We start from the raw sequence: 11,246 nt of genomic DNA, 5'->3' as shown, positions 1-11,246 counted from the left end.
GGCAGGATGGCCATTTTGATGATATTAATTCTTCCTAGCCAAGAGCATGGGATGAGTTTCCATTTGTTAGTGTCCTCTTTAATTTCTCTTAAGAGTGTCTTGTAGTTTTCAGGGTATAGGTCTTGTACTTCCTTGGTTAGGTTTATTCCTAGGTATTTTATTCTTTTTGATGCTATTGTGAATGGAAATGTTTTTCTGATTTATCTTTCTATTAGTTCATTGTTAGTGTATAGGAAAGCCACAGATTTCTGTGTGTTAATTTTGTATCCTGCAACTTTACTGAATTCTTACATTAGCTCTAGTAGTTTTGGAGTGGAGTCTTTAGGGTTTTTTATGTACAGTATCATGTCATCTGCAAATAGTGACAGTTTGACTTCTTCTTTACCAATCTGGATTCCTTGTATTTCTTTGTTTTGTCTAATTGCCATGGCTAGGACCTCCAGTGCTATGTTGAATAACAGTGGGGATAGTGGGCATGCCTGTCTTGCTCCGATCTCAGAGGAAAAGCTTTCAGCCTCTTGGTGTTCAGTATGATGTTAGCTGTGGGTTTATCATATATGGCCTTTATTATGTTGAGGTACTTGCCCTCTATGCCCATTTTGTTGAGAATTTCTATCATGAGTGGATGTTGAATTTTGTCCAATGCTTTTTCAGCATCTATGGAGATGATAAGGTGGTTTTTGTCCTTTTTTTGAAGTGGTGGATGATGTTGATGGATTTTCAAATGTTGTACCATCCTTGTATCGCTGGGATGAATCCCACTTGGTCATGGTGTATGATCCTTTTGATGTACTTTTGAATTCAGTTTGCTAATATTATGTTGAGTATTTTTGCATCTACGTTCATCAGGGATATTGGTCTGTAGTTTTCTTTTTTGGTGGGGTCTTTGCCTGGTTTTGGTATTAGGGTGATATTGGCTTCATAGAATGAGTTTGGGAGTATTCCCTCCTCTACTATTTTTTGGAAAACTTTGAGAATGGGTATTATATCTTCTCTGTGTGTCTGATAAAATTCCGAGGTAAATCCATCTGGCCCGGGGGTTTTGTTCTTGGGTAGTTTTTTGATTACCACTTCAATTTCGTTGCTGGTAATTGGTCTGTTTAGATTTTCTGATTCTTTCTGGGTCAGTCTTGGAAGGTTGTATTTTTCTAGGAAGTTGTCCATTTCTCCTAGGTTTTCCAGCTTATTAGCTTATAGGTTTTCATAGTATTCTCCAATAATTCTTTGTATTTCTGTGGAGTCCATCGTGATTTTTCCTTTCTTGTTTCTGATTCTGTTGATGTTTGTTGACTCTCTTTTTCTCTTAATATGTCTAGCTAGAGGCTTATCTATTTTGTTTACTTTTTTGAAGATCTAGCTCTTTGTTTCATTGATTTTTTTCTATTGTTTTATTATTTTCAATTTTATTTATTTCTTCTGTGATCTTTATTATGTCCCTCCATCTGCTGACCTTAGGCCTCATTTGTTCTTCCTTTTCCAATTTTGATAATTGTGACATTAGACTATTCATTTGGGATTGTTCTTCCTTCTTTTAATATGCCTGGATTGCTATATACATTCCTCTTAAGACTGCTTTTACTGCGTCCCACAAAAGTTTGGGCTTTGTGTTGTTGTTGTCATTTGTTTCCATATATTGCTGGATCTCCATTTTAATTTGGTCATTGATCCATTGATTATTTAGGAGCATGTTGTTAATACTCCATGTGTTTGTGAGCCTTTTTGCTTTCTTTGTACAATTTATTTCTAGTTTTATACCTTTGTGGTCTGAAAGTTGGTTGGTAGGATTTCAATCTTTTGCAATTTACTGAGGCTCTTTTTGTGGCCTAGTATATGGTCTATTCTGGAGAATGTTCCATGTACACTTGAGAAGAATGTGTATCCTGTTGCTTTTGGATGTAGAGTTCTATAGATGTCTATTAGGTCCATCTGTTCTAGGGTGTTGTTCAGTGCCTCTGTGCCCTTACTTATTTTCTGTCTGGTTGATCTGTCATTTGGAGTGAGTGGGGTGTGAAAGTCTCCCAAAATGAATGCATTGCATTCTATTTCCTCCTTTAATTCTGTTAGTATTTGTTTCACATATGTTGGTGCTCCTGTATTGGGTGCATATATGTTTATAATGGTTATATCCTCTTGTTGGACTGAGCCCTTTATCATTATGTAGTGCCCCTCTTTATCTCTTGTTACTTTCTTTGTTTTGAAGTCTATTTAGTCTGATACTAGTATTGCAGGACCTGCTTTTTTCTCTGTGTTGTTTGCATGAAATATCTTTTTCCATCCCTTGACTTTTAATCTGTGCATGTCTTTGGGTTTGAGCTGAGTCTCTTGTAAGCAGCATATAGATGGGTCTTGCTTTTTTATCCATTCTATTACTCTGTGTCTTTTGATTGATGCATTCAGTCCATTTACATTTAGGGTGATTATTGAAAGATATGTACTTATTGCCATTGCAGGCTTTAGATTCATGGTTACCAAAGATTCAAAGTTAGCTTCTTTACTACCTTACTGTCTAACTTAACTCTCTTATTGAGCTATTGTAAACATAGTCTGATGATTATTTCTCTCCCTTCTTATTCATCCTCCTCCATTCTTCATATGTTAGGTGTTTTGTTCTGTGCTCTTTTTAGGAGTGCTTCCATCTAGAGCAGTCCCTCCAAAATACCCTGTAGAGGTGGTTTGTGGGAGGCAAATTCCCTCAACTTTTGCTTGCCTGGGAATTGTTTAATTCCTCCTTCATATTTAAAGGATAATCGTGCTGGATGCAGGATTCTTGGTTCAAGGCCCTTCTGTTTCATTGCATTAAATATATCATGCCATTCTCTTCTAGCCTGTAAGGTTTCTGTTGAGAAGTCTGATGATAGCCTGATGGGTTTTCCTTTGTAGGTGACCTTTTTCCTCTCTCTGGTTACCTTTAAAACTCTGTCCTTGTCCTTGATCTTTGCCATTTTAATTATTATGTGCCTTGGTGTTGTCCTCTTTGGGCCCCTTCTGTCGGGAGTTCTGTGTGCTTCCGTAGTCTGAGCAACTGTTTCCTCCCCCAGTTTGGGGAAGTTCTCAGCAATTATTTCTTCAAAGACACTTTCTATCGCTTTTTCTCTCTCTTTCTTCTGGTTCCCCTATAATGTGGATATTGTTCCTTTTGGATTAGTCACATAGTTCTCTTAATATTGTTTCATTCCTGGAGATCCTTTTATCTCTCTCTGCGTCAGCTTCTATGCATTCCTATTCTCTGGTTTCTATTCCATCAATGGCCTCTTGCATCTTATCCATTCTGCTTATAAATCCTTCCAGAGATTGTTTCACTTTTGTTATCTCCCTCCGGACGTCATCCCTTAGCTCTTGTATATTTCTCTGCAGCTCTGTCAGCATGTTTATGATTTTTATTTTGAATTCTTTTTCAGGAAGACTGGTTAGGTCTGTCTCCTTCTCGGGGGTTGTGATTTTGGTCTGTATCAAATTCTTCTGCCTTTTCATGGTGATAGAGATAGTTTGTGGAGCTGGCGCAATTCATGGCTGGGAGAACATCCCTTCTTGTTGGTTTGTGGCCTTCCTCTCCTGGGAGAACAGCGACCTCTAGTGGCTTGTGCTAGGCAGCTGCACTCAGATGAGGCTTCTGATTCTTGCCCGGCCACTATGGAGTTTAGCTCCGCAGTTGCTGTGGCGTGGCCTGCCTCGGGCTGCTGCTCCGATGTTTTGGAGCCGCATTGGAGGGGAAATGGCTGGGAGGCTGTTTATCTCTGTGAGGGACCTCCAAGTTGCCCTGCTGCCCAGGGGGTTAGGGTGCCCAGAGTTCCCCAGGATTCCCAGCTTCTGGGCTAAGTGTCCTGGGATGCTTCGGTCCAGCTGGGGGGTCCCTGTCCCTTTAAGACTTTCAAAAAGCACTCGCTTTTCTTTGTCCCAGGGGCACCGGCTGCAGGGACCCACTCACATGTCTTACTGTCCTGCTTCCCTAGTTTCCAGCACCCCTCGCATGCACTGTGTCTGCACTCTGGTGCGGATGGCTAGGTCTGGGTGTTTAGAAGTCCTGGGCTCCCTCTCCCTCCCACTCTGACTCCTCTCCTCCCACCGGGGAGCTGGAGTGAGAGGCGCTTGGGTCCCGTGGTGCCGCGGCTTGTATCTTACCCCCTTTGCCAGGTGCTGGGTTCTCGCAGGTGTGGATGTGGTCTGGCTGTTGTCCTGTGTCTTCTGGTCTCTCTTTTAGGAGGAGTTGTATTTGTTGTATTTTCAAAATATATGTGGTTTTGGGAGGAGATTTCCACTGCTCTACTCACGCCATCTTGGCTCTGCCTCTCCTCTCTGATCTTTATTTCTTTTCTTCTACAAATTTTATGCTGGTTCTTTTAGATGTTAATTTAGATTGTTTATTTGAGATTTTTCTAGTTTCTTGTGGTAGGCCTGTATTGCTATAAACTTCCCTCTTTGAACTCTTTAGCTGCATTTGAAGGATTTTGAATGTGGTATTTCTATTTTCATTTGTCTCCAGGTATTTTTCTTATTTTTTTCTTTTATTTATTCACTGGCCCATTGTTGTTTAGTAGAATATTGTTTTGCCTCCTTATGTTTGTGTTTTCTCAGTTTTTTTTCCCCCTGTAATTGATTTCCAGCTTCATTCTTTTATGGTTGGAAAAGATGCTTGGCATGATTTCAATATTCTTAAATTTATTGAGACTTGTTTTGTAGCCTAACGTGATCTGTACTGGAGAATATCTGTGCACTTGAAAAGAATGTGTATTCTGGTACTTTTGGATGGAACATTCTGTATATATCTGATAAGACCATCTGGTCTAATGCATCATTCAAAACCAGTGTTGCCTTATTGATTTTCTGTCACAGTGTGATCTATCCATTGATGTAAATTAAGGTTAAAGTCCTTACTTATTATGTTATTGTTAATTTCTCCCTTTATGTCTGTTAATATCTGCTTTATATATTAGGTGCTCCTATGATGTATTTATGGATATTTATAATAGTTATGTCCTCTTTTTAGATGGATCTCTGTATAACTGTGATGCTCTTGTCTCTTGTTGCAGTCTTTATTTTAAAGTCTATTTTGCCTGATTTAAGTATCTCTACCTTTGCTTTTTTTTTCATTTTCATTTGCATGAATATATTTTCCCATCCCTTCAATTTCAGATATATAGTGTGACATTGTTGTTTGAAAAAAAAACATTGGTCTACAACATATATGTTTGAACCTGTCCATTAATTTTTATGAAATCTGTGGTTAGCCTTTAGGGCTTGGGGATGCCTTGTTTTCTTTCCCTTTTTTGCATGTGGCTGACTTGCTTGTCTGTTGGAAATGTGGATGGGTTTGTGTTTTGCCCCATAGACTCGAGTTGGATGAAAAACTACTGCAATAGGTAAATATTGGTGTTTTATCAGGCCTTTTGACTTGAGAAGTATGGAACAGAGAACAAAACAAAATAGGACTCAGAAAAGAACATAGTGTGGTGGTTGTCCTGTATTGTGTACATGACATATTTAGGGCTGTACCTGATGACCTGAGGGAAGTTCTGCAAGCCCAACATGTGATCAATTTGGATGATGACACTGCCAATACATCCATCTCAGACAAATTTGTAATTGATTCTTGTTGTCAAATAGTTGTGCAGTCATTTACTTCAATTGCAATTAACATGCATGAGATGAGTGGCACTGAGGTAACATCCTTACCATCACTGACTTCCCCCACCTGCTTCACCACCCACAAGGCCCCTCTAAAGATCACGAGTACTAATCTGCATGCCTCCAAAACCTGTGCGATTAATACAAAAAAATAAACTTCTAGGACAAAAGAAAACCATTCCTATCTCAAGCGTTTGAAAATTACAGAATTTAAAGGATGGATACTGAAAACTTATGGTTCAGTTCTATTTGCAGGATAAATGAAATTATTGGATGTGATGCAGTGACATAATATTTCTTAAAGTTGTCTTATTGGCTGTGAGAAAATTAACTGGATTGAGTTTCTAGTTTTCATTAAAAAGGGTTTCAGCTCACTGGTTCTGGCACATGACGTTATCAAGGCAAAGGCAATCAGATTAAAGGAATATTTATGTTGCATCCAGTGTTAATTTGTGTACAAAGGGATGTAGGAAGAATATGTCTTGCACAAGGATTCATGAAGTTGCTTTTTATATGAAATAATTCCCTCCTAGCATGTAGTATTCTTCAAGAAATGCCCCTTGGATTGTATGTCTAGTTCAGAGCTTGACTATGGGAAGCCCAAATAAGAATGTGTGGTGGTGTCACACAGAACCCTGCTAATCGTAGTGCTTGATGGCTATCTACCTTTGCTTTGCTATTCACACTGGTGGCCTAACATCATCCCTATGTAATTCTTTAAACTGCCTTGTTGGATTCGTTTTATATTAAGTCATAATACATTTTTCATGAGGAATATAACTTGGGTTGTAAGTGTTTTCAAATTGGTATAGTGACCTTCTCCAAGAGCACAACATGATATTTCAATTCTTGTATGATGAACCAATTCTAATCTTGAAATCTTGTCTGGAATTAAACATCAACAAAGTTCAAAAGTAATTATTTTTTTATTTCAACTCTATAAAGTATACAACAGGCACTCAGCAATTACAGCTGCAGGAAAAATACAGAGCAAATCAAAGCAGATTAAATTTATGAAAAAGTTTTTAATCTACATCAAAAGAGTGCAAGTGGTCAATGACCATTTGACGAGAGTCATTGCATTCTGACTAACAAAGGACTCTTTCATGTAGAACAAATTCTAAGAGGACAATCAAATAACCATAGCTGTAAGAATACAAAAGAACTGACCAGTTGTAAAAACATCATACATTGAAATAAATTTGATAGATGATGCTTAAAGAAATGTCCCTTTATTCAGAAAGCCCAAACCTCTGAGTCAAGGCCCCAGTTCTGTCTGTTGATGCAGGGGCAGATAAAGAGGAGGGCTAACAACACATTTTTAATGTTTAGCTTTCTAGGTCTGTTGAAAACTTGCCTCACAAATGATTTGCATATACAAGAACTCAGAGAAAGCATCCTGTTTTGTTGAGTGGTGCACCAAGGTACTTTTTTTCATCATTGGTTTCCTAACGAGGTGTGTTTAGCAGTCATTTACCAATTATCCTTTTGAGCTGGACCATTGTTAATGGAGCCTATAAAACGAGATAGATGTTAGAACTTGACTGCACTACTTTTTTTGAACTGAATCTGCACAGCTTAGCAAAACAGGAATACCTGTATACAGACTGATAGTATGTCATATATTAATTTGACCTGCACATACATTTATACATTTCACAGAAATGACGCTGTATCTCAGTAACAGATACACAGCTCTGGTACATGTAACAGAAATAAGAGAACAACTTCATCATTTCTGTAATTCATCAATATTATATAATAAAGGCTTATAAATTGTCAGCAGAAAGAACTGTAAAACGCAGCAAGCTAAGAAAGGACAACATTTTGAGGTGTGTTTGTCTTTGTCATGCAGCATAACACCAAATTTGTTTTTTAATAGGATGCCATGAATTTAAGGCACTTGCAACAATGCCAGAGAGCCAGGTCATGTTCTAAACTATGGAACAGATGAATAACAATACAGTTGACATAATTTTCAATAATACTGACAATTATGACATTAATTCAAGTCTACTTGGACCTAGACACATTATTCAATACAAATAAAATGAAATAATGCTGTGAAACACTGAAAAAAGTTATATGTACCACAAAATATCACACAAAAATATCTATTTACATAAATATTTGTCTGTGGTCCTATAGTGAAAGAAAATGCTGTTATGGGTAATGCACAGATCACACCTACTGTACGAGATCAGTTCTAATATCCTTATTGTCAATATGGTGGCTGACTTCTTTATTAAGTTCACTGTCAGTTCGGTCACTTAGAAATGAAACAAGAAAAATTCAATAGTTGAATTTATATATTATACATGTGTGATTCACAAGCATATAATCAAAATAAATTTGTTTTGAATGCCACATGGATCTGATTAATATATTGATAACAAAGAAGGTACAAACAAAAATAATTTATAGCAATTTTCCAGAAATCATTTTCTTTAATGTAGTCAATCTACTTCAATATTATGATGTCCTTCCCTTGGCAGGCTTCAATTTTCCTGTGAGTCAAGACCCACAGGAAGCCCTTATTTACTACACTCCAAGTATTAACAAGGAAATCAGTTAACAAATCAAACAAGTTGGCACTATTCTAACTTATCCAAATGTTCTTTAGTGTAGGAAAATAAAAGGGGCATGAAAAATGCACAAATAAAGTGAGATGCACTTTATGAAGCTGGCCATGAAAGTTAGCCCTAGTGTCCTCATTAAGACAAGATTTAAATCCATAAAATTCAATGTTGAAAATTAGATTAATGTTTTCCATTAGTGAGTCTTGGAAGATGTTGCTCACCTTTACTTTTTGGTGATTGCTTTAGACATCCTAATGCAATGCCACAGGCAAAATGAACAAAGATGCAGTAACAAGTGGGAGAAACAGCCTATAGTTACAGTGCGCTGAGTAGAGCTTCATCCTCTATGGAACTTGTGCACATTGCTTGTCTTAGACTTGAACCATAGTTGCAAAATTCACAGTAAGTGCTTATCTCTGGGGCTAGTGGGATATTTTTTTTTTTTTTTTTTTTTTTTAGGAGAGCAAAGTACAGTCTTTTATTTGTAAATAAAGTGAGAGAATAGAGCTCCTGGCTCACGCCAGGAGGGGACAAGAGAGTCCCTGCTAGTGGGATATTTCAAAAGTTGCAGGAGCAGATTCTCTTAATGATTAGGTAGGTTCATTATTCTAGCAAACCTTTGGCATGCCTAACCCACTCTTTAAAAAAAAAAATCACTGAATTAACTGTAGTGTTGAAATTATATATTTTAAAAATCCCAATTAAAAGTAACAAAACTTTTGAAAAGGCATTCATAGCTGGATTTTTAGGTTGGTGTGTTTAATTTTATTTTCTAAAACCTTTGAGGAAAGTGGGTATCTTGGGAAATAGACTGATTTTGACAAATTGTAAGGGAGGGAAAATTTCAGTTATGCAAGAACATCATCTTAAGAATCAACATTTTCATTTAACTTTATTCTGATTATGCATAATATGCTCTTATTTTTATTCTCAAAATGTTAATCAGATTACTATATTTTGAGAAGATATTATATTCTAAATTACTATTAGTATGAAAAGTTCAAATGAAAATTGTAATATATGACTTCTTAAATAAGGTATAACTTCATAGATGGATGTATTTTTTACAGAAATGTCTACATTTGACTTAAAAAAAAATCTACTGTAAGAAAGCACACCTCTTTTTAATGTACCAAATTCACACACAGTTCCAAATCAGAATGACAGCGCATACGATTATGCATTCTTTTAAGTAGGTATGATGCTATTTGTGCAGGAAGAGCTTTCAAAGGGCTCTACCCCTTATATAGTAAGTAATAGCTGGCCTTCCAGCCAGGGACTCAGTTTAAATTGCAGATTTTTTCTTTTCCTCGTGTGAAAAAAGCAAACGTGTGATAGTTTAAAATGTAGTCTTTCCTAAGTAGTATATTTCGAGGTTGTAATATCTGCTGTATTCAGTGAAAATTTATTTTTCAGAAATCAGATTTCTGCTTTCTATCCTCTTCCTACTCTCGCACGTGCACAAACTCAGTCACGAAAAGGTAATCGACACCTGGTCAGGTTTTGGTCTTGTCCCCTGACTTCACGTAAGATTTCTCATCTGGTGAATTTTAATGATTCAATGCTTGCTTGCGTTCCTCTTTTTTTCGGTTCAGGCCTAAGACAAGAAGCTAGTTCAAATAGATTTTTAATCAGCTTTCTCCCTAAACCTTAGACTATGTGGTGTAAGTGAAATCTGACAGGAGTTTGGTTTGATAAACTTAATGAAAATGCTTAAGTGAGTCTGGCTACACATTTAATGATTAGAATTTGTATTGTCTGTTCAGACACTGACATTACAGATGAAAGATATACATAGCACCTATATAGTGTTTTTTTTTTTTTTGGATGGATCTTAATCCCTCTCCACCCCACCCTACCCCCACCCCAAGGGTTTATTTTTATAAAAGGGAATATTTTAAGTCTCAGTTTGAGGGTATATTAGGTAATAAATAAAAACCAATTGGCTGCTAGTCATTTATTTCCAGGACCATCTTGAAGCACAAAATTTTAAAAAATATGAAATGGTTTGTGAATTGCTTTTTCTCCACTCTGTCATGCCAATTTATCAAAAAGAAACACATAACATGCATGTTTTCTTCAGTCCTCTGTGAAAACACATATATACCTGCTCTGGGAGTTCTCAGCAGGATCCAGAGCAGTTGTGCTTTTAACATACCAATTTTTAAAATCCGTCAGAAAGGAAAGATAACATTCAGTCTCGTCATCAGCACAGCTGGGAAATAAAATCATGAAACTTCTAGCACTGGTTTGCCATGAACTCTGTGACCAGCAGGTGTGTGGTCCTCTTTTGTACGGTATATACACCGGCTTGCAGTCCTTGGTCCTGCAGCCCTCACTTGGAGAAAGGAAAGGCCCAGTTTTTGTACCACAGTAATCTATCGTACCCACTATGTTACTTTTTTTATCTTCTCGATGATTCTAGCAAAGTACAGACTCTCTTATTAGATTCACGTGTTTCTTACAGCCTTTCAAATTATAATCAGAGCAAAGCAAGATCAAGCGACAATAGAGAACATCTCTTTACTGGTGAAAGGCTTTGCTTCAGGACCACCATGTCAACTGCTATTTTTAGGGTCAAACAGAAAACATGTAAAGAGCATTATTGTCATCTAAGCAAGAAGTCCTAATGCCACTGAAGTTACTGGAGCAGCATCGATCGAAGGCATTGTGGTGACCCCGAGCACTGTTCTTCTCTCTTCCCTCAGGTTTGCTGGCAGCTGTGTCTCAGAAAAAGCTGTCTTCAGCAAGGCAGAAGCAGGTAAGAGAAATACGTTAGAAGTCTATGTCCCATCCTGAATTATCATCAGGCGGAGGCTCGTCATTGTCCTCAGGGAAACTGTCAAAATTGCTTGTGTCTGTGGGTGATGCAACCTGAAAGTAGGAAAGAATGAACGAAGGGTTTCTGGGTTTTTAGTAAAATTTCACGCTAGATTAAAAAAAATCATTTCTTACTCATTCCTTAATCAAAGACTGTTTTTTTGAATGTCGCTAGATAGGAGGTTTTGTAGTAGGGGTAACAGTGGTGAGTGAAAATAGGCAGGG

At 37.3% G+C, this 11,246-nt stretch overlaps 1 protein-coding gene across 4 annotated transcripts in view; it reads right to left on the bottom strand.

Annotated features, from left to right (window-relative positions):
- Positions 1 to 8,728: 8,728 nt before the first annotated feature.
- PRKG1 (protein kinase cGMP-dependent 1) overlaps positions 8,729 to 11,246 on the bottom strand; it is a 1,239,474-nt gene continuing 1,236,956 nt past the window's right edge. For all 4 annotated transcript variants that reach the window (XM_036924011.2, XM_036924010.2, XM_036924012.2 and 1 more), the window contains one exon: positions 8,729 to 11,075. In XM_036924011.2, the coding sequence (XP_036779906.1) occupies positions 10,977 to 11,075 (99 nt within the window). In that variant the 3' untranslated portion in view covers positions 8,729 to 10,976. The remainder of the gene's footprint in view (positions 11,076 to 11,246) is intronic.

This window comes from Manis pentadactyla, chromosome 8 (genome assembly GCF_030020395.1).
Source record: "Manis pentadactyla isolate mManPen7 chromosome 8, mManPen7.hap1, whole genome shotgun sequence".
NCBI lineage: Eukaryota > Metazoa > Chordata > Mammalia > Pholidota > Manidae > Manis > Manis pentadactyla.
Note: the sequence above shows the minus strand (reverse complement) of the source record. Positions and strands in the feature narration are given on the sequence as shown.